The 23,792-nt window shown below is 41.8% G+C and overlaps 1 protein-coding gene across 1 annotated transcript in view; it reads right to left on the bottom strand.

Annotated features, from left to right (window-relative positions):
* phip (PHIP subunit of CUL4-Ring ligase complex) overlaps positions 1-19,746 on the bottom strand; it is a gene marked incomplete at its 5' end in the record, with an annotated part of 34,749 nt that extends 15,003 nt beyond the window's left edge. The window contains 19 exon segments of the mRNA XM_080490627.1: positions 116-238; positions 1,381-1,606; positions 1,699-1,827; positions 5,145-5,279; positions 5,976-6,132; positions 7,021-7,119; positions 7,664-7,704; positions 8,364-8,464; positions 8,752-8,822; positions 9,102-9,202; positions 11,229-11,450; positions 15,337-15,497; positions 15,745-15,843; positions 16,204-16,354; positions 19,096-19,155; positions 19,313-19,342; positions 19,430-19,488; positions 19,604-19,691; positions 19,693-19,746. Coding sequence (XP_080346753.1) covers positions 116-238; positions 1,381-1,606; positions 1,699-1,827; positions 5,145-5,279; positions 5,976-6,132; positions 7,021-7,119; positions 7,664-7,704; positions 8,364-8,464; positions 8,752-8,822; positions 9,102-9,202; positions 11,229-11,450; positions 15,337-15,497; positions 15,745-15,843; positions 16,204-16,354; positions 19,096-19,155; positions 19,313-19,342; positions 19,430-19,488; positions 19,604-19,691; positions 19,693-19,746 — 2,107 coding nt within the window.
* Positions 19,747-23,792: the final 4,046 nt, after the last annotated feature.

The raw sequence follows: 23,792 nt of genomic DNA, 5'->3' as shown, positions 1-23,792 counted from the left end.
AATTAAAGTATTAAGTATAAACACTTTCATTCTGAGTGACTGCTTCCACATGGCTTGTGAAGTAATGTGCCCACACTACACTAGTACGAGCTGTTATGTCATGCTTTGGTTTTACCTCTGCTGGCTCTACTGTCGTTGCCTCCCAGTCTTTGGTCCTGTTCCTGCTGCAGCCTCTGAATCATGGTGTCCAGAGGACTCGAACCGTCCACCACCTGCTCGCTCACCACTTGGTTCAGGCCTGACACCGACGGGAGAGAAAAAAGAGGAAGAAAAGGTGAAATAAAGACTTTTCAGATCAAATACAATAGCTTTATTCATCCCAGAGGGAAATTCTTTGTAGCTACACAAAGAGGCTAGAATTAAAATATCAATAAGACAGGATCAAAATTACATAATTGATATTCAATAATAATAATATATACAGGGCTCAACAGTGACTGGTATAAGCATAGAAGAAATTACTGCACGTCTGTTGTTTCGTGACGACAATTTAGAAGACCGGACATATTCGTTTGCAGTTGTTTTAGCAGTTTAATCTTTAATATTTTCCATTTTATGCCATTTGTAGTCGTTTTAGCTGCATGAGCCACTTTTATTTGTATTTCTCATGACTTTTTCAAGTGATTTATTCTGTATAGCAATTTGACCTATTCTGACTGTTTCACTGTTTAATTTGAGGCTATCTTTAGTTATCTAAGCTGTTTAGCTATTTTAAGTGTTTTATCATTTTTAGTTGTTTTAGGCATTTTGACTGTTTTAGAAATCTAGTCTGTTCTTTCCTTTGTTTGTACTGATTTGACAGTTTAGCTGCTCTACCTTTTTTCCAGCCATTTCTAACCACAAAATAAGAGTCATTATGAAGAAATGTGCAAATAAAAAATAAAAAATAAGATAAACACCAAGCATGATATTTTCTGGTAGCTTCAGGGAGCCATTACACACAGTTGCAGACCCCTGATATATTTATGTTTTTGTTGAGGAATTTTCCCTGTATTCCTACATTTAGCACAAAGCTCAATGATCAGAGCTGCACTGTCTCCTTCACCCTTCCAACAGTCTTCTCCTAATGCATTTAATTTACTACTGACTGTTTTTGTTGTTCTTCATCCAGGTTTGAATGCTACCAACATATCAATAAACTCTCACATCAAGCATATCTAAGGCTTGATGGCATTTTTATGAGATCTGTGAGCTGTATGATCGGCTTGACAAGAGCGCCTTTGATAGCTCTGATGATACAGAAGGCGACAGCATCAGCTCCAGGCGAAGAGCTGATCTGAAGAGTACAAGCAGACAAGGGCAGGGCAGAACCACAGCCAAGTTTGCACCCCGGGGCCATGAATGTTGATAATGTTGAGAGCCTGATTCCATCCCATGTACCTGAGGAAGTGACCCCCATCTGTGGGATCAGCTGCTCGTCCCTGCAGCCTTCTCTGCCGGGCACCAGCCGCTGGTATCTGGGAGGATGCGGGTTCCCGTCCACATCCACCAGGAACGGAGGGGGCATGAGGTGCGGCGCCTGCTGAGTCTGCTCGTCCAACACGTAATTGTTGGCATCGCGGATGAGGGGCCGGTAGTCAGTGTGATAAAACATCTGGTCCGCTATCTACAGCAGGTAGAGGAGAGTTGTTACCGCTAATGATGTTCAGTTCCACGGGCTGTGGGATTTGTTTTTAATCATTAAGAACAATAGCCTACCTTGTCGTACTTGCTGCTGGAGCCAAAGCCGAAGATGAGCAGGTGACCGTGGGAGTCAGTGGCTGCAAAGTGCTGCCCATCTGGACTACATTTGCAGTCAAACAACGCTCCATGCCCTTGGCCTTCGATCTATTGAAAACAGGAATAAAAGAAGGAAATCAGTGCATATAGTAATTCCTATTGGGAGATCATTGTATGTTATGAACACAATCAGCTCACAAAATCCGGCGGACTGACAGAGACGAATAAAAAATAAACAGTACAAATTCAGGTCGAGCAGGGCAGCAGCCAGGTTATGAAAAATGACCTCCAACAGGGAGAGCCACCTGCAGAAACTGAAACTTCATCAACGGAAAATCGATGAGACAAAACTCCGACCATCAGGCAGCTGTTGCTTTAGGTTTGATCTGTGGGTATTCTTTCTTTCGCACACCGGCTCTGTTCAATCACAAGACGAAACATTTCTTCATAGCTTCTGACTCTTTGTCCTTCATTCGCAAAAACAAAAAGGTCTCAGCCAGCATGTCGCAAAGCAGCGAACTGGAGCCGCACACAGAGTCAGCCCCAGATGAACCTGAATGTCAGCTTCAATTGTTTTCTGCTAATGGACGTGCAACCAAGGTGCAACTCTGGGATTGAAGACAGCTGCATGACAAACAGCTGCAAAAAGCTGCTGACACAATACAAATATCCACATTGAGTGCAACAACCCACTCTGAAGCATTTCAAGAGGATTTAATGAACCGTTTGGTTTGATAACACAAGAATTTATGCTGAAATTGAGCTTCGGTGGAAACCCCGATTAAAAACTGCTACATTAGGAATGAATCAAAAGCCTCAAATAGACCTCAATGTTGCAAAAGGTGTACTAGATACCACTGTTTAAAGATAAATGAAATGGCAGTGTCGCCAGAAGCTTTTTTTCATATTTTGTTTCCGTGGAAACAGGGAACCTTTAGTGCACTTGGCCTACAACAGCCTCTATTTTGTAAACGTTTGTAACTATTGAACCTTCGATTTGTTATGTGCGCTCATGAGCCAAGGGGACATGTACATGGCTGAAGAAGTCTTTGTGTTCACAGATGATCAATCATCCACATCCACAAGTGTCCCACTGGAGAATTTGTGAACTCGAGCCGGTGTTATCCACGCTGGAGTCTGAGCTGGAGGCCGTCCCTCGCATTCTTCCCATGAAATAACGCATATTTGTCCAATAAAAACGGGGAATATTTGGGTCGAGGAGGTTCCCTCTGCATGTCATGATTGCCTGTTGTGTTTGTGGCATTTTAATGGATTTTGCAGCAGTTTGTTCCATCAGGAAGTCACCATAGTTGAGAGGTGAATGTTGCCTTTGTGTTAACACCTTTACAACTTCTAAAGAAATGTCCCCCTGCATCGAGGTGTACAAAGGTACATCATGGAGGTAATGAAAGGATTCTGCGGAAAGGTTTGCCAAAACGTGAACAAAACACCCGCCGAGCGGCTGTTCTAAACTATATTCTGCAACATAATTCCCACAACAATGCAATGTGCTGCACTAAATGTAACGTAATGGCTTTTGAATTATTGTGGTGGGAATTTCACCGGCTAAGAACCCACCGACAGCCTATAAAATGTTTAAAGTAGTCAAAACAGAATTCCTCTAACGTACATATAAATTAGACTAAACTGCGAGATAGGCTCTGCGATGGATTGCATCGGTTCCTTTCTGCATTCATACTCAAATCAGACTTTAATTGAAATGCACCAGAGTCATTTGGAAGCATACCAAGACCCACTTCTCAAGCAGACTGGATCGGCTGGGACGGTGGGATGGATTGTTTGTTGGAAGAAGGAGCAGTACTTGGAGAAAGCGTTACACAGGCACGGGAAGGATATGTAAACTCTTCATAGAGGGAGTTAAAAAGAGTCGACAGTGCTAACCACTGGAGCAGCAAGCCGCTCTCACAAGTTTTTATCCACTATCATTCTATGAGCTATGAATTCTCCGAGTAAAACAGCAAATTTGTATCACACACTCACTGTCTAGAAAACACCGTAGGAATGTACATTTATTTATCCATGGTACATGGTGTATTGAGTGTCACAAGGTAATTGGCAGGTGAACTATATGCATTGGAAAGATGAGCGCGACTGTCCTGGACACTGTGAGTTTGGGATATTAATAAAGGAACAAGGTGATTAATTGTAAATTAAGACTCGAGACTTTCATTCGTTCGACACACCAGCATGCAGCTCATCAATTAAGTATCCCGGTGTAGCATTACACAGGATTAAAGACACACAGTGGCCACATGACCAATTTACTTCAGGGAAAAGTGGCTCAAATCACAATTTTTTTTTTTACCCAAATGAAGTTTTTATTTAAATTTTTTAAACAGTCTGGACAATGAAAATCTGATTTTTTTCAAATCTGACCCAGACCGCTTTCAAATGACTGAATTCTGCATCAGAGAAGGCAAGATCCCATTTAAGCGTTGGATATTGTGTCAAACAAATACCATCATTAAAGTCTATTATGAGTTTTTAAGAATCTTTAAACTTAATCATTTGGGTTTTGTTGTCAACGTCAAACTTAATATATGTCCGTTTGTATAGCACCAATATTTACCGTGTTGGTTCAAATACAAGACAGCTCTTCTTTTTACATCTCAGTTTTAAAGACCAAATCCTATTTTAATGATGGCATGAATTTTATCTTATTAAATAAAGGTAATTATAAACACATGAACTAAAACAGCTGGGATTACCATTTTTAAACACGGATGTACACACACTCCTAAACCTCTCAGGCGTTTCCTTGTCACAGAGCTTCTGCCTCGGTTGTTCCACACCAGCTTTGAATTGCTTGTTAACGACATGGTCCGGCACCTGTCGCTGGCTTGACATTCCCACAAAGTATAATCACCAAAGTGCGGTTCACTCTTCACAACTGACCGGCTCACTCACAGGATCGCGTCTTGTTTCTTTTGCAGTTTTGCCAAACACCGTATTACACCTGGAGCTGACTTTGAGACCCCGATATAAGAAAAGCCCGTGGACACTGGACTTGGATGGTGGTTGTATTTTGATTATATAATGAAGAAACAAGCAGAGAAATCGTATCCCAGCGGAAATTCATAACTGAACTTTAAGACGTGCAGTGTGAATGTTGCTCTTCATAGTTACAGCAGACACAAAAGCCAGGAATACAATAAAAGAAGAATGTGTGTCTTCAGTCTACTTCAATTGCACGTGAAAGTAGGAAAAAAAAGGTGTAAATGTCTGAGTGAATTAATGAAAAGAGTGTGCAGCGGGGAGTGCAGCAAATACCAACGAATTTCCCAGAATGAGAAACACATGCTTTTTGTTTTTTAATCATGAGTGTTGACATCTGTATCACATGTGAGGATAAACATCAGGATGACGCTAAACTGGATGCAGACATCCAACACAAAGAGTCCTACCATGTTGAAATAGGAGCGGATCTTGACTCCTCTGGCGAGGTCCCACACAATACAGTTTCCATCGTGTCCAGCTGAGAAAAGGATCCTGGGATCAAAGGGATGTGGCTCCAGGACGAACACCTCGTCCTCGTGACCCTGTGGACCAAACGGCACACGCATGTTGTTTGAAATGACACATTCACCCAGTGTTTTTCTTGTCTACTCACAAATGTACGGGAAATGAAAGCCGACTAACATCAATTTCCCTCTTTTGCCTATCTTAGCAATTCTACATCCAATAGAAATGCACGTGCAGCACCTTCACAAGTCGTAGAGGTAACTTTGTTTATAGCGTCAATAAATATGCAGAAATGATCGTCCTTTCACACTGTCTTTAACACGCTGTAAATAAATCAGAAAAACATCCTTTATTCCCCGAATCGCTGTGGAAATTTAATAAATGAATTGGCTTTGTGCAGCTCATCAAGAGAAATATATATTTGTGTCACTTCAAGGTCTAACAAATAAACCGTAACTTTAAGCTCTCCAGTCCGCTGTGAACAAAAGTGCACATTATTTGTTGTTGGTTCATGGCTCATCTTGTCCTCCAAGCTGAGAATCATTTTTAAGTGAATGAATAAAAAAATTAAAAAAAAAACTTTTGAAAGAGTCACCCTGCAGTTTTCTGATGCTGCAGGAATTTTATTCTAAAAGTCTGAGAGAGGACTCCTACGGACAACTAGAAGCAAAAGAATCGACCGTGTTTAGAAGGCTCATTGAATAGATCTTGAGCAGGAAGAATGACCCTTTATATGGGTTTTGCTTTTGGAACATAAAGTGAGCACCACTCACCATCAGCACGTGAACCAGGTTCCCGGTGGTGGAGTTCCACACCTTCAGCGTCAGGTTGTTGGCAGCCGTGATCACCGTGCCGTCATGACGATCCCATGCGACCATGGTAACCTTCAGCTTCGTCACCTTGTCCTCCAGGGGGGGAGGGTTGTACTTCCTGCAGACACGATGTGGATGATGAGAAAGCTTCATCTATTCAATTATCGCCTGTTTACGTCTCTACAACTTGAAATAATTATGCAGAACTGCAGATGTTGCTGTTTCCTAAATATATCAACACTTTTCTGTCCACATCTGTACTTTCTGCAGGAGCACATCTGTATTTGATTAAAATATTATCTTTGTAGTTTAAAAGTTAAACGGGTCGTTCTAGGGTTATTCCTTTAGTTTTGTTTTCATCTAGACAATAAAGACATAATGAGCCTCTCAGTGTCATCTCCATTCATACACCGTCACCAGTGCCAGCAATAAATCCATAATGTCTCGGAGCAGCCGAGAAATCCATCACTATGTCACGCTTCATGTCGCTGGTGTGTACTTTCTTTTTTCTTTTTTGCTGAAGTTAATCATTTACATGCTGCACATGGGGCAGTACATACATTTTGTTTACCCGAAAGGCTGTGGACACTCCACAAGCTTTCCTTTGCCAAACACTGCCATAGACACTCGCTCTCACTAATCTCAGTGCCATTACTCACGTGCGCTCCAGATTCAAGACAAATTGTTTCATTTGATATGAAAAAAACATTTTCAAAACCCTCAAGCCCCCAATGTGATTTCTGGAATCCACCCAAAAGGGTCTCAGATCCCAGGATGGAAGGGATTGTTCTAAATAACAAATGTAGTTTTTCCTTTATTTCCTTTTTTTTAAATAGCAATGTACAACATATGATTGATTCTTTTTGGGTTTTTTTTGTTTATACAGAGATCGTAAAATATGAGATTACTCCAGCTCAGGGCTCCTGGCTCCAAGCACAACATTGCTGATGGAAAGGACAGACTGACACACACACACACACACACACAAGTTGTAACACATGTGTACCCGGGTAATTTGGTCTGCATGTCCAGCAGTATGCTCCTCCAGCCCTGAGGCTGTAGCTGCCAGATTCGAGCCGTCCCGTCTCTGCTGCCGCTCACAAACCTGCAACATAAACACACACACACACACACACACACACACACACACACAGGAGGGATCTATGAGCAAAAATGTATGCAGCTCTAAAACGCTACACTAAGTTCTACTTTTGCATTCTGCAGTAAAATGCTTCTCTCCTTCTCCACACATCAATATACACTAATTATAAGTACCCCTTCCATCTCCACCTCTGCCACCCCTTCTCTTTGCATAGACGAGTCTGCCTTCCGCTCTGCTTAGATTACAGCCACCCGGGGGAATTACAGCTGAGCTTGTTTTTCTGCAAACTCCATCCAGGCACACACACACACCGTCGAACGCCGTGCGGTGTGCGCAGGCGTGTGTTTATCTGTGCGCGCTCGCGAGAATGTGAATTAGAGCATGTATCGAGACGCTCGGAAAAGACAGTGTTTGTGCTGACACCATCGAGCCACATTGCAGCACCCCGAGGTTTCATAAAAACAAACATGTAAGAATTAACGACACTGAATATGGAGCGACAACACACACACACACACACACACACACACAACCCAAGAACACTCACCTGTCACTGCAATGTGAAAATTGGATGCTGTCAACTTTGTCCTAGGAAAGAAAATAGGAATAGAAAATTGAATGCACATTACTCAGTTAACTCAACCATTACAGTTTTTAACATTTGCTATTAAATCTCTACTATCAAAATATCTCTTTAGCAACAACATGTTGATCCCAGTCAATTTACTAGATTTTTACAAAACGCTTGAGCAACATGGTTCAAAATGATCTAATACTTCATGTGCATCTAAGAAAACCAATATCCAAAACAGTGTGGAAGAAAAGATGCGTTATTATTGTTAACAAAATGACATATTTCAGCTTAAGTGTTTGTAATTTTACTTAAAATGTTCTTTATGAGATTGAGGCAGTCGAACTTGATGTTACTGTGTGCACTTTTATATTGAGCAACATTAGCAAATGAGAATAATGCCAATACAATGATCTAATTCTTTAATGTATATATAACAATCGTAAAGAGAATACGATATGGCACAGCCCCCAATTTGCACTTGGAGAATAACAATAAACGTCTTTATGACAACCTCAATTCTTCTTAATAGAACTGTTTGATATAATGAAATTCAACTATGAGTTGGGTTGTGTTCGGGCTCAAGCAGCGAGCTCTCCATCAAAGCAAAACATATTTTAGAGCTTCTCTGTGTAAAACGTATCCTGAACAAACAGAGCGGTCCGTGTTGACTCACTGTATGCGACTCCAGTTCAGAGATCTTCTCTGGCTGACCCGACCCGAAGTAGTAAACCCGGATGATGTGATCGGTGCTCCCTGTGGCGAGGAACATCCCACCTGGATGCAAAACCAAAAGGTGAGAGCGGTGCTATTGTCGACTTTGTCATGCTTCACAGTTTGGTCAAAAACCTCACGAGTTTTAGAGTCGGGTGTTTTTCAAACGCGTCAACACAAGTTAATTTTCAAGGTCAACAGCATCTCGGAAGCCTCCGAGAAACTGAAGCGCGCTTGTCCCACGTTTGCGTGAGACGCAGCGGTCGCACTCGCGTGTGAACTCGGCCTAATCGTGCACATGTGTTTTCTTAATACGGTTTCTGCGGAAGACAAAAGCGAGCTGTGTTCACCTGCGCTGAAGGAGGAGCAGATCATCTGGACGCCAGGTCTGGAGCGCTCTGTGAATTTACTGGGCCTCTGACTGGACACACACACACACACACACACACACACACACACACACACACACACACACACACACACACACACACACACACACACACACACACACACACAAAACAAAGCAAATATTAAATCTGAAACAATCCATTTCAGGTCTGTGTGGTTTTATGTTTCCTTCACACATTTCTGAATTGTGCCTTTCAGCGACATATCAACCTTTGCTTCGAAACGTACAGACCCCCAAAGGACCCCCCCGCCCTCAAAATATCTTGCTACACACTGGCTCGGTGTGTCTCACCCGAACTTGAGTGTGTGTGCGTCCCACTGCCAGAAGCAGATGGTGCCGTCGGCGCCGGTGGAGGACAGGTAGCGCTTGGAGCCGCAGCACAGAGGAGAAAACTGCAAACGCAACCAAATCAGAGGGCACGGTTGAATAGCGATGCAGAAACTGAGCACAATCAACTCATATGTAAATGAGCTATCACGATATCAAGGCTTTAAATACACTCATGCACACATTAGTAAATTCTAAACAGTACGTTCGTCACATAGCAAAGTTACAGAAACGTGTTTTGCACATTTAACTCATATAAAGCTTGTTTTCCTCCATTAGAAAATGTTAAAAACCTAATGCGTCATTTAAAACTCATGACTGATGTGGATGTGTGTTTCTCTCTTTATTTTGAGTAAATCACATTTACTTCTACCTACTTCTAAAAATAGTGAAGACGTGATATTAAAATACTGTTATGGAAATTACCGACTGCAAGAATTTGTCTGCCTGTGAGACAAAGAAACAGCTTTTTATTACATTTTGGATACCAGATATCCCTGTCTAATATTGTCTTATATGTCGATGTGATCTACTTTAACATGTTAAACCTAATTTAAATGGCAGCTTAAATTTGCTTCCACTGCCACTCTCACAAGAGTGACAAAAGTGAGTTACAAAACATAAAACGCTTCCCTGGGATGGTTGGTCGGTTGGAAAAAGGTGTATTTCATTCACCAAAGTATCATGACAAGCACACTATTTATTGTTCATTCATTGTCAACTTGATGGAAGCAACACACTGGAAATGAATTGAAACAGAAGCAACCTCTAAAATGAAAGGAGATAGCTGAACGAGCGTCTTACAACAAGTCAGATTAATCAACATTAACATGACATCTCTGTGCACAGGAACAAATCCGAAGGATAATCTGAGATGCTCCTGACCTTTGACCCCTCTGGAGGCACTACATTAACCCTTTCATGGTCAAGGTGATTTGTTTCAAAACTAATAGCCATAAATAAATGACAATCATGGAAAACACGATGACATGTATTATGCATTGACACAAGTGCTGCTGTTATGTGTTGCAGCCTGTCTCTTCGGTAAACGTAGGACTTCTAGTCAGTGCATCTGATTGATGCTTAAATCTCTTCTAAAAATTTACCTTTTTAAACGAGCATTTCCATCTTAATCTTTGTCGGTTTGCTACAAACGTGAATGTAAAAATTTTATAGTGTTTGTTTCTAGTGCCACTGATTTTTACTTTTTAATTGCATTGTGTAGTGACATTGAGTGTTATGAAAGGTGCTGAAAATATAATGTATTATTATCATTGAGTGTAGTAAAGAAAAAAGTGTGCTTGATCTAATAAAGCTATATCACAACTTTTCCTTTTTCAAATACATACAAATATATTGTAGAAAATCGTATTTACAATTATACAGCTATTTTTTGTTGATTTAATGGTGATTGACTTTTATCAGTGTTTTAATGACTATTTAATGACCTACGATAGCACTTTGCAATTTTAACCATAAAATGTGATATTACAAATACAATTGTGCAGCTATATATGCATTAAAATTGATTGGGAAAAAAAACCCAATTACTTATTGTCAAATGTTGACTCACATGTCATTTTAGTTTGATTCTTTTCAATTGTAATTAATACAAATTGCACGTCAGCTTACAAAATTTGAAAGTCTTTAAATATCCCCCAGTACATCCTAGAATAAAAGACTAATGTTTAAAGGGTTAAAAGAGTCGTGATTCTGAAATAAGTGGATAAGGTGACGATTTTAAATATTCTTCAGCCTTACTGGAAAACAGTGGTGCAAAATTAATGTCAAAGTTGGTTCTCACAGCACAGATCAATAGTCTGCACTTCTTGCCGTGTCGGGTTACAATAGTGGCTCAAGATCAAAACACATCTGTTTCAGTTTAACCAGTTTTTCTGTCCTGTTTGATACTGTTACAAACACACACACTCTCACACACACACACACACACACACACACACACACACACACACACACACACACACACACACACACACACACACACACACACACACACACACACACACACACACACACGAGTTAAATAAAGTCTTCAGGGTAATCAAATACACACACACATGAAGCTCCTACCTGCAGTGAGGTGATGGAGGCTGCGTGTCCCTCCAGCACTGCCAGCGGGGCGCAGGTCTGTAAGCACCACACTCTGATGGTCTTGTCACAGGAGCCCGCAGCAATCATGGTATTCTCGTAGCTGACGGCCATGTCGGATATCTCAGCAGCGTGGCCGCGCAGGGTCGCGAGCAGACGCCCATGATCTGTCCCCCAGATCTTCACCAGGCAGTCGTCTGAGCCCTGAGAGGAAGAAGAAGAATAGAAAGCCCCACCGTCAAGACGTTAGCCTGCGAAGCATCTGGTTTCTGGGCAGCACTTCCCGAGTAGGACAAATTAAACTTGTCAAGTTCAAAGAGACTTTTTGAGATATATCTGGGCACGCTGCAGCACTAGTCTGTCGGCAGATTGGCAAAGTTGGAAGACAAACAAAAGAGGGACTTTGGAGTCCTCAGAAGCAAAAATAGCCGAACGATCAGGCTGCGCCGTGACAGAAAACGTGACAGTGAACATTTCACAGCAATAGAATGTTGTTGTATTTACATGCACACTATTAGGATTATTATTACCAAATAATATGCAAATCGAATTTACAACACGGATAAAATGAGAGCACAGCCAAAAGAATGGGCAGACGCTGCCATTGTGTGAGGATATCGCAGTCAGATTGTGTTTGCTTGCACCAGTAAAGAGTCTTAGCTGCTCTTTTACACACAAAGAGGACATAAAATACACCTGAGTCCATTAAGACTAACTCACATTTGTCAATTCACTTTTTATTATCTGGTTCAATAGTATCAGATAGACACATTCATTCAGGCGAAATTGTGTCATTTTCAAGCTCAGACTTTCATTACATTATTGTGTCACTTGAAATAAGAAGATGAACATTAACACTAGATACACAAAATAGGACAATACTTGTACTCCTTTCAAGCTTCACAAGACCGATTAGATAATAACAGGAGTTGGAAATGTCAGACAGAGAGAGTAACATAATCTCACAGAATCTGAAAGTAGAAGCATCTTCAGTCTTTATGGGGAAAGACATTAACCCTCATATGCCGGGGGGTCAAACATAAGGCCCATGGGCAAAAAAAGGGCCCACAACAGGCTCCAATCAGGCCAACCAAACAAATTGTGAAAATTTCAAAGAAAGCATTAATTTTCTTAACATATTTTGTAAGGGTAGCGGACAGAACACAACACTGAGGCCCAAGCTGAGACATCAGCATATACAGCACATATACTCTGCACCACAACAAAGTAAAAATTAAAGGCTTAAATACGGATTTTCTTATGGAACTATTTCACCGGTCCGGCCAAATTGAGCTGTATGTGGCACCTCAAATAAAATGTGTTTGACACCCCTGACATAATGCAAATAGGCAGATTTGAAATAAGTTTCACCAAAAAGAATACCGGTACACCAAAATATCAGGGACGGTCACAGCTGCGGCTCCGCATGATGGTGTGTTGGTTACGAACAAATATTCCTGTGGAGTTTCCATGGTCTCTCGCAGGTTTTGTCCAGATGCTGTTGTTTACTGCCTCGGGCCAAAAGCATGCGAGTGTGAATATATAGCTGTGGGCCAGTTTACACCGGGCGTTATTAACATGCATTTCGAGTGACCAAATGTAAACAGGTAGCAAAGAGCTTTCACTCAGACCACTTCCTGCGTTGCAAATGCGTTCCAGGACAGTGTCATAGCAGAAAAAATAAACATTTTAGCGGACGTGACGAAGAAGTAGTGAAATGCATGATACGGAAAAGTGTACATGTGGCATTATAAGACCGGTGTGAACAGGCCCGACTGACTCCAGTCCCCAGTAACATCGGCAGCATGACTCTGGCTGCTTTTCCACAAACAACATTGTTGTGATAATAGGAAGATTTACTAGCCGGATTGTAATGTTTGTCAAGCGTTTTGCTGAGGGACATTTGACTTGTTGATGAGTCACAGTTTGTTTTGTTTATGGAGACTTAATAAAATACTGAATTATAAGAAGAAGAAAGCCATTAAATAGACACCACTTGTAGTGCGTAAGCTCACCTGTCCGGCTGAGATAAAGTAGTACTGCATTGAAGAGCAAACAAATCACAGACTATAGAGTAACACAGATGTCTTGGCCGAGGGTCTCACTTGGTTGTGAGGAGATGTTTCATTTTACAAGAGCTGAAGCAGGGCTTATAACTAAACAGCAGTTGAGCCAAAACGTTTTTTTTGTTTTGTTTTGTTTTTAAAGTTGCAACAAAATAGAAGCTGTAACAATGCATCACAAAATGGCTTAATGATAATCCAGTGAGTGGACTTGTTAAGACTCCAGGCCGATTCCTTCGAAGTCTTTAGCCCGTGTTAAAAATGCACCATCGAGACCTCCACCAAAGCAGTGTAACAATGAACACAGCCTTCGGGGACTCTGCTGAAAAATTCCTGGCTGTGATCCAACTTGTTGGGGGTTAAAATGTTTGGTGATTCAACACAGTGCCAGACGTCTCTGCGCCTTGATTAGGATCTCAGAATTTGTTTGACAACCAACAAGTAGCCATCGTCAGAATGCGAACACACTTAATGTCAGAATTTGATAAAAAACTATTTTATAAAGTGTGAATATTCAGACCTAATGATGATCCGTACATCTTCTAAACTACTTTATCCAACTCATGGAGATGGTGGGCTGCAGAGGATCCCAGTCGACCCTGGACAGGTCGCCAGTCCAAGTGGACATATTCAGGGAGGAAACTGGTTCCAAAACTGAGATTCTTTTTTTGCTATTGGACATGAGTACTCACCACTGCATCGACACCTTGCAACCCCACTCATTGAAATTACATCATTCCATGTCGGCAAAATGTTTGAGAAGAAAAAACGTGATATCTGCCTCGAACAACAATCCCTCACTGCACAGCCAGCAGAACAAAAACCGGAGAGGAGCTGTAATTCTCAGTGACCTGATCACAAACAAATCCAAGAGGGATTTCAAAAAGGCTAAAGGACAAAATACAACCGCGAAAAGACAGATAGGAGACCTGACGAGAAGCTCTCTTATCACTGAAGAGGAAATCTCATCCGGTGTCACAGGGGCAAACAAACCAGAGCCACTAGTCTTATATTGTCCTTTCAAATGTCCACGATAATGAGCTCTGAGCCGTCTCCACATGTACATTACACCAATCAATCTGTCTACCGATCAATCGTTTAACCCAACCTGCACGCAGCCGCTCGGCAAAGTCAATGATCACAAGCTACTACACACAATAATCAATCAATCTGCCCGTGAATGCAGCAGGGTAAAAAAGACAGAGGAGAACCAAAAATAAGGAAATATATAAATAAAAATGATCTCGTGATGAAAGGAGACAGCAAGAGAGAGTGAGAGAGAAAATGAGTGGCGAGAAAAGAAGGGAGAGAAAGTGAGGGAGACCAAGAGTGAATTTTAATTCTGGCACTTAGCCAGCGCCTCAGAGGAAACATTTTCTCCAGTTATGATGAGAAATAGCAGGAGGAGGAGGGAAGAGGGAAGAGAAGAGAAGAGAGAGGGACAGAGAGAAAGGAACAAAGGAGGGGCAGCATAAGATGAGGATGGGGGAGAGAAAACGAGCAAGAGATATCAGGAAAAGAGAGAGCGAGTCAATCTAACCCCCCCCGCCCTCCCTCTCAGCAGCCAGCCATTTTTAGAGATTTAAGAAGTGAAAGCTGAAAATGGTGTATAGCAGCAGGCAGTGTTTGACTCCAGGATCCAAACAGAAGGACGGCGACATTAAATCAACATTGTCTCATTGCTCGTTCAATATTTAACACAATGCCAAATGTTTTACTTGCTGATAAGGCAGCCACAAAACGAGCACCGGGAGGGCAAAGGTCAACTCCTCACTTTGGAAACCGAGGGAATTTCCTCATTTGCAACGTTATCACCAAAAAAAAAAGAAAAAGAAAAAAAAAAAGAAACGGTGAATTTCTCCTTTAAACTGCATAAAGCAGAGAGCCAGTAGTAAACAGAAATTACTCCAACCAGAACCGTTACAACGTGGGATACAGATGCTCGCCAAAACACACGTTCTAACAATCGCAGGTAGGAACAGAGTAGCCGGGTCGACACAAAGACGCAGGAAAGCGCAGCGCCTTACGGTGAAGATGCGCCGCCCCGTCCTGTCGAACGTGACGCAGTACACTGACGACAGGTGTCCCAGGATCCTCTTGTGCATCTTCATGTGTTGGTACACGGCGGTGGGCAGGAGGTGCCGGAGGCGGTAGGAGCCGTTCAGTCGACGGCCGAAGCCGGTCTCCACTGGAAGTCACGAAAATGTATGAATTAAAGCGCAGCGTGTAAACAAAATAAGCAATTAAATCAAACATACACACTGAAAGAATGTTTTTTTTTTTTTTAAAACTGCCTGACTCTACTTTGTGTAGAAAAATACCTCTGATTCTTAATCATTAATAACATCAGTGTTGACATGACTCATCGACTGAATATTAAAGAGAGAAACAGAGGGAGAGTTTAAAATGCAGAAAAACTCAAGTGCTTGCTTTACCAATATTGGGAGGACTTCCATAAATAATAGGTGGCTCTGGTGGTCGTCCACAATGCAGCGCAGCCAACGCTGAGCCCTTCCACACAACATGCTTGCAGCCTGGAAGAAAACAGATGCAGTACACATAAATACTCACATTGTGTGTACGTTGACAAACTCTTTCCACCTGTGCATGCATGGGTTTTTCTCTGGGTACTCCAGCTACTGTACGTCCCATAATCCAGACACATGCATGTCAGGTAATTTGGTAACTTAAAAATTGCCCGTAAGTGTATATGGGTGATGGTCTCTATTTCGTTGTCTGATGGACTGGCGACTATCCAGAGCGGCTTCGATAAAACCCTAATAAAGAGTGTATAAAGTATATATAGATTGATATGCATGCACTATGAAGACAGGCTGTTTCTCTGCGTCTGTACATTACAGTGGCTCGTGTTCGATTACTGCATTTCCTCTTACTCTTGGCAGTGCGGAGGAGATTCTGCCTGCCGGCCCCCAGCAGACTGGTGAGTCCCGGCACGCTGGCGGGGACCTCGGTCTCCAGCAGTGGACATATTCTGGAGCAGACCTGCAGCAGGTGGTCTGGAGCGATGTGCCTGTAGAGCTTCACCTGTGCACAAAACACTTCAGTGAGCTCGCAGTAAAGCCGCCGAATCACCACACAAACATCATACCTGAAAGAGAAGGAAAACTGAAATAACAGCCCATGGCTGTTCTTGTCAAGATGTCAAACCCTTTACTAGTTCTACCTTTATTTTTTTTACTGCTCCGACTGCAGTAATAAAAGCCTAGATGAACACAACTACAAGAAACGCGAAAAGATTCAAATCTGAGAGGCACTCTTTAAAAGCAAAATGAAAGATTTACAAATGTGACCTACGAATTTTGATAAATTCATACGCAAATACACATTCATTCAGACAGGTCGCCCACACATTGACAATACTCATTTACTAAACCGGACCTAAATATATAATGCCGCACCAATTCATACAATATGAAAAAAAATAAGATGTGATTTAGTTGGAAATGCTTTTTATGTGAACAGACATCCAGCTGGGAGCAGCAGGGAATGGAGGGGGCGTGGCATGCAACGTGCACGTGAAGCCCACGCAGCAATAAACACAGTGATTCCACTGACACATGGGACACACACACACACACACACTCCCGCGTGGCCTACATGAGAGGACACAGCAGAGAAGCAACAGCCGTGTGTTTTTTTTTTTTCTCTAAAGTATTCATTTGAGTCAGTCACGCAATAATCGTCTTAGTTTCAGACACATCTGATTTAACTATATGAGCCAGGTCACATAAGCCTGAAATGAACCATTTATGCCACACACATACATGGTACCTCCATTTTTTGCACACACACACACACACACACACACACACACACACACACACACACACACACACACACACACTCACACGCACACACACCATTAATGACCCCTTAATTGCTTTCAACATCCTTGCTGGTTCAGAGACGTGATCAGTGTTTCTAAGCACATATCAGAGCCCCTCTCAGGTACCGCACATACATGCACACAAATAGACTGAGTGATGTGCAATAACAATTTACTCCATTTTCCTTGCTCCTCAGCTGTAATAGACAACACTCCCCCAGCCACAACTGCAGCAGCAGCAGCAGCAGCTAAAAGCACATGGTCCTGCACACCACTACCAGACACTTTCTCTATCACCTTTTCTTCAAAACACACGGCTCGGGAAAAAAAACCCAAACACAACTACAAATCTATCTCACCTTTATCAAAACACCCCCTGACAGAGATTAATAAGAAGCCAAAACGCAGCGCCATGTTGAAAAAGGAGCCCTTCTTCAAAAATGAATCAAATCGTTTAAACACATTTAAGGCAACAAATATCTTTTTTTTTTTCCTTTTATAACACACCAATGTTAAATGCGCATTTTGCTTTGAGTTATCAGTAAATGCAAAATAAAAAATTACGACGGCTCTAATTAATCCGCCTTAATTAATTAGCCTCATTTAATTATTGTTAATTATTACAATATCATAGAAACTATTCCATCTCTGCTGCCCAACCCCCCTACTAGAGCAGCAGCCCAGACGTCCACCTACAAACGCCCCAGACACTTACAACCCCCCGTTTTCTATTTGGTCTAATAATTAAAAACCCTCTGCAGTATTTTTTTTTTAATACGGAAAATTATGCACAAAAGACAGGAGGCAGGCTGAATGGCTGGGGAAGGGAGGAGGAGGAGGAGGCACGGAGAGCCCAGTGAGCCAAGCAGGAAGAGAGGGAAGGAGGGGGGAAAAAAACACACATGCAGGCATAGGGACGCTGTCAATAATCTCTTAATATACATTTACATCCACACTTCATGTAATCTCGCCTTGGGTAAACCTTTTCCGTTCGTGTGGGTGAGGGAGGAGAAAAAAAAATCGACATGCGTAAAAACGCATGAGAAATAAATAGGGCATCACTATTTTTGTATAAAATAATAATGAAATCAAACTTGTAAAATGGCACAAAAACAGCAACAACAACTCAAAAAATCCACGGGCGCACACTTTCAGTGGAGGTGGGTAAAGACGTAAAAATGTGAGCCATGATGAATTCAATCCACGCCCCCATGCGTAAACGGCGCGTCCGGGCGAGCGTCCGTTTGTTTACATGACAATTAGCGCTCAAATTAATAACGCGATTATAAAACGTCAACTCGGCGTTACCTCGCGTCTTCACGCGGGCTCTTCTCCTCTCCTCTTTCCAGCCAGGCTCGCATCAAGTCCCCCCCTTCAAAAAAAAAAAAAACCCATCCGGAACCCTCCACAACAGCCGATCAGCAGCTTCAAACTGGAGACTCCCAACTTTACTGAATATACTGTTTATATTCTGGAGGGGGGGGAAAAAAAACCCTCCTGTCTTCTAACTCTTGCCCCCTTGTGTGTTTTCAAGCACCATGCACACAAATTATGCTTCTTGCAGGACAAGAGCGCCTCCATGGCCGTGTGGCTTGTGGCGCAGGGAGTCCCTCCTCCGGATCCTGGCGCTCCTACACCACAACACTCATGACGTATCAACATTTCACACACATTTTTTTTTTTCTTCCTCCCCAACAACTATTGCAACCTTTTGGACACGCATGGCACCCAACTCCTGCACACAGGAGGCTGCGACCCCGGGCACCGGGTGCTCCACACCAGCCTTCAACCTGCAGCCCTGCAAACTCCCCTTTGGGTTGTTTTTTTTTTTTCTTCTTCTTCTTCTTCTCTACCACCTGATTTAAAAATTGCGGGAAATTCAATTTTTATTTTGCTCTCTAAAAACTTTTTCCTCAGTTATAGAGCTTCACCCCCTTACCAAATTTTCGTAGGTCCCGGGGTGTTCCTGCCCCGTCCAGTCCAGCCTTCTGGGCAGCAGCTGGGGTTGGAAAAAAACAAGTGTCGGCCGTGATCATCCAGGTTCGTGAAATGTGCGGGGTGATGTTTTAAAAAAGAGAAAATGATCAATCCGCGTGAAAGCGACATGACAAAGTACAGTGCAGAGAAGCATCTCTCTCCCACTGCTGCCTGCTTACCTCCTTCTCCTCCACCTCCCTTATCAGGGTCTGAAAACGGCATAAAAACACACAAAATCACACCTCGTGACGATCCCGCACGTATTATAAATTGTCCTAAAATGATTAAACACCAACCTCGGCTGCTTTCTGACACGGTCCAGCTTGTAGAAACCGGGCTATTAGGAAGTACAGTTCTGGTGTGGTTGGAGGGGGAGAAGAGGACGGGAGCTGCGTTAGAAGAGGGCACCGAAAGGAAACTGTGGGGATATTAACACAACCGTGACACGTTCCCCGATCTCCTCTACTCACCAGAAGTCAACTGCGCGATGTGTGTACTGTCTGAAGCCATTTTGGTGTTGTTTGCCAGGGCAGCGGCAGAGAGCTGAGTGGTGGGTCTAGGTGGCTGCCCTGTAGCTGTCACTGTTTATCCACCAGGAAGAGGCTGCCTCCATTCAGCTCACACCGAGTCCCGGCTCGGCACCGGAGTCCTCCGCGCGCGGGCGAAGTAGTGCGCGCGGCGCGGCTCGCCTCACGCGGCGAGTTCTTCTCTTTGCGCAGAACAAACCTCGAAAACGTTCATTATCCCCCTCTGCGAATTTCAGTTGCGGTCAATCTGTTTTACGCGCGTGTTTGTTGGATTCCCCCTCCCCCTCAAACGGGGGAGGGTAAAAAAAAAAAAAAAAAGAAAAAAAAAAAAAAAAGCGCAAGCCCTCTGCGGAAGGATACCAGCGGAGTGTCTCACGCGCGTTAGTGTCGAGGGGAGGTAGAAATGGCAGCCTGCTGAAGGAGAGGACACACTGCCGCAGAAAGCCTGCTTCTTTCGACTTTATTACGTTTTTATTAAGAACTGCTTCATCGCACAACATCCCAAACGTAACCGCGGATTAACACGTTGTAATTGTCGTTGTGTTGCTCTATATTTACCGCTTGCGGATGTAGAATATGAGAGAGGGGGCGGCGGGGGGGGGTTGGGGGGCGGGGGGGGTGATTTACAGCCATTCTCGCCGCTTTCAGCTTGTATTTCTTTTGCTTTCCCAAAATAAAAATGGCGATTTTCTTGCAAATTGACAGCTATTTCCTCCCGGTCGCGTCTCCGAGTGTAATAAAACGTGTAGCTAACACACCCACTCTCTCTCCCGGAGCCGTTTGGTGGGGAAGTCGTCCATTTCTCCTCCAAATAGTGGCAGGCAGTAAAATGGGGGAAGGGTTGGAGAAGAAGGGGAATGCAGCTTAATGAATGAAACCCTCTGAGTTACACTCATTTAATGGCAGTGAAGATGCAACACAGACCATCAGGGAAGATAATGGAGAAAATACATGACAGCACACCTCCTCTTGTTTTCATCCCAGCATCAGTAGTGTGAAAGAAAATAAAATCCGAGGCACGTCTGTGCTGATTTTGACATTTAATTCTTATTATCTTCTTATTTGTAAAGGCCATGTAACTAATCTGTTATTTAGTAATAACCTCCTCTATAACAGGGGAACTCATTTTCTTCATGAGGTCACATGATAAATTAGCACTACTAGTGAGGGTCGAGACACAAGTTGACTTGAGTTTTGCTCAAGATTTATCTTGATAAAAGGGCATTTTGTGTCACTACATCGTTTTCAGTGTGTCTGCCTTTGATGTTTTCAAAACGTTGCCGTGTAAACAAGGCCTTTGTCTTGTAATCATGATAAAAAAAAATCCTGTTCAGTAAACCTTTAAATAAAAGCTGTTTTCTTTTCACTGTGATCCACCAAATTTGCAAGGTAACAGTTGTTTTCTGCAAAAAACAAAAACGTCTAGATGTAATGAAATGGTGCATGCATCAAGCACACGAACTTTCATTTCATATGTGTTTTTTTCCAGTGACACCCTGAGGGCCAGTCAAGCACAGCCAAGGGCCACGAAGGGCCCCCGGGCCTTACCAGGTCTGCTGTAAAAATGCAGCACAGCCAGCCACATAAAATGTCTCCTTTTCCTTTTTATTAAAAGCAAATAAACACATAAGTAATCATTACTTACTGATATAAGCTTCCTTCTGGAATTGTTCGGAGATTTCTTTATTAATTATCCGAGGCTATATTATGTTTTGTTACAGTCGCTCTGGGAGCCAACAACTTAAAATTAAAGTGAGATATCTTCACATCTACGTGGAACAGTAAAAAAAAAAAAAAAAGTATATATCATTATTTATTACATACTACTTTCTTCCTCTGCACTTCAGGATCAGCATGTATATGTGCAGGTGTTTAGGTTAAAATGAGACGATTTGCAATCTTTCTTCTTTAGTCAAAAGCGCCCACGAACCCACAAGATGAGATTGTCTTCAGGGAGCAAACAACTTAAAAATAAAAGTGTGACATCTATATGGAACAGTAATAAAGAATATATCACACTAACTGGTGCAGCTTAAAAATTATTGTTCACTATTTTCTTCCGGATCAGCATGAATGTGTGCAGGTGTTTAGGTGATAATGTAGGCCTGAGCATCATAACGCCCGGCGGCCATCTTCAGCTCTACTTGACCGGCCCTCAGGGTGTCACTGGGAAATCCTGAATCAGATGAAAATTACTGTTTTTATTGGCTTTATTAAATCTAAAATGTTCAAATTTTTCCACGTTATAAGCCATTTTGAGATTATTGGTTGTGTCTTGGCCAGGAGGGCTACCATTTGTTACCTCATAAGAATTTGTGTTTCACAGTGAAGAAGAAAAAAAAAAGGTTAATGGGAAAATTTTGTGTTTATTTACTTATTTATGGAACTAGAAATTTAGAAAATGTAATTAAGCTTTCCAGACAGACTGGGACTCTCGGAAAAAGTGTCACAGAGCACCAGTAGTCCAAAAAAATCATGTAAAACTAAATTATGTCTCGGCCCTGAATAGCTGTGCTAGTTTTTAATGTGGCCTTTTGGGAAATTTATCTTTAAGCATTATCTTTTTCTAAATTATTCACAAAGAACAAGGAAGTTTGTGTTTATCTTAAAATCGGATTCTCTGCCTATGCGAAACGGCTTATTCTGAAATAATACTAGTTAATGTACACTAACTTGTTGAACAACAACAACACAAAAACCTGGCACCTTATTCTCATAGTGCTGTGAAATAATTTGCAGTTCCTCAATCATCATTTGTCACCCGCATACGTATCTCAGTTGCTCATCCCACAAATGAGTTTATTCACACATTTGTCACAATTCAAGAACAAAGTAAAAAGGCTTTAATCATATAAAAGTAGTGCGATGGCTACAGCAAAAACACCTGTTTTGACAACCTCTGCTATAAGTACGTAGCGAAGCAATTACTTTAGAATTTCTTTGTTGTGTATATGGACTGTTTTTAAGACAATTGGATATAAATGTAGACAGGCAGAAGTTCTGTGCCAAACTGAAACAGAAAACAACAAAATACAACCAAATCCAACCAGTCTTACAGACTGTAACTTAGAAATGTTTTGCGCCATTCAACTGGTTCCATTTCATCTCTTTGTGACTGTTTTGTACCGCATATCTGGCTGTTTAGAAATTGCACTTTCAACTAATTCTACTCTTTATATTTGTGGTCATTATTGATGCTTTACATCCTTGGAAATATTTGCATTTTATTAAACATTGTCCTAAGTCACATTGTGCTCATTTTGCTTTTTTTTTTTTTTTTTTTGTCTGTTATACTCTGTAATTTTGAGTTCAGTGTAAAAATCAAAATGCTTTCACACAGAAATTAAGAGTACCAGTCTGGAGTGGCAACTCAGACATAAAGAGTAATTTTGTGTTTCTCCACTTGGCATCTTTTGAATCTTGTTTTTTTTTTTGTTTTTTTTCTGAGATGTATACTCCATTTTCTGGGCTAAAAATAACTCTGATGCTTGATCTGACTGCATAAGAAATGCAATAGTTTGTATAAAAACAACAGTTTTGACATATATAACAACCAGTTCAGAAGACATTGGGCTAAACATATTTGTTGCTGGGAAACACGAATGATGGATGAAATTCAAAATAACACATTGCACTCCATTCTAATTCCTTTGATATTAAGCAGATGTTGTACTGTGAACATCTATTAGCATGCCGTTATTGTTTTAGTCAATTTAATGAAACCAATTCTTTACATTTAGGGGGGCAAAAAACAGTGTTTTTCAAGAACAGTTCAAAATATACATGTTATAGCTGCATTATATCTGAATTTGTATTTGTTTTTCAATAAGAGCTGAGAACTTTTGTCCATAAACTTTAGTTTTTTCCTTTTTGCAAATGTGTTTTCAATTACATTGCTTTATTTCGAAGTCATGGATTAATTTGGCCAATGCCAAACATTCGAAAATTACACCAGATGAACAGAAACTGACAAAACAGTGAGGTCTTCAACAGAATAGGTACCGCCCACTGCTTTCCTGTGATAGGTGGGTGTATTATTTTGCATTGGGAGGAAGCACGGGTTTTGCTCTAGTTTCTTCACTCCCACTTGTTTATACTGACTACTCACCCGCTCACACAGTTTCAGGTCAAT

The sequence above is a fragment of the Lipophrys pholis genome (assembly GCF_963383615.2).
Source record: "Lipophrys pholis genome assembly, chromosome: 21".
Classification (NCBI taxonomy): Eukaryota; Metazoa; Chordata; class Actinopteri; order Blenniiformes; family Blenniidae; genus Lipophrys; species Lipophrys pholis.
The sequence above is the reverse complement of the archived record's forward strand: the minus strand, read 5'-3'. Positions and strand labels throughout refer to the sequence as shown.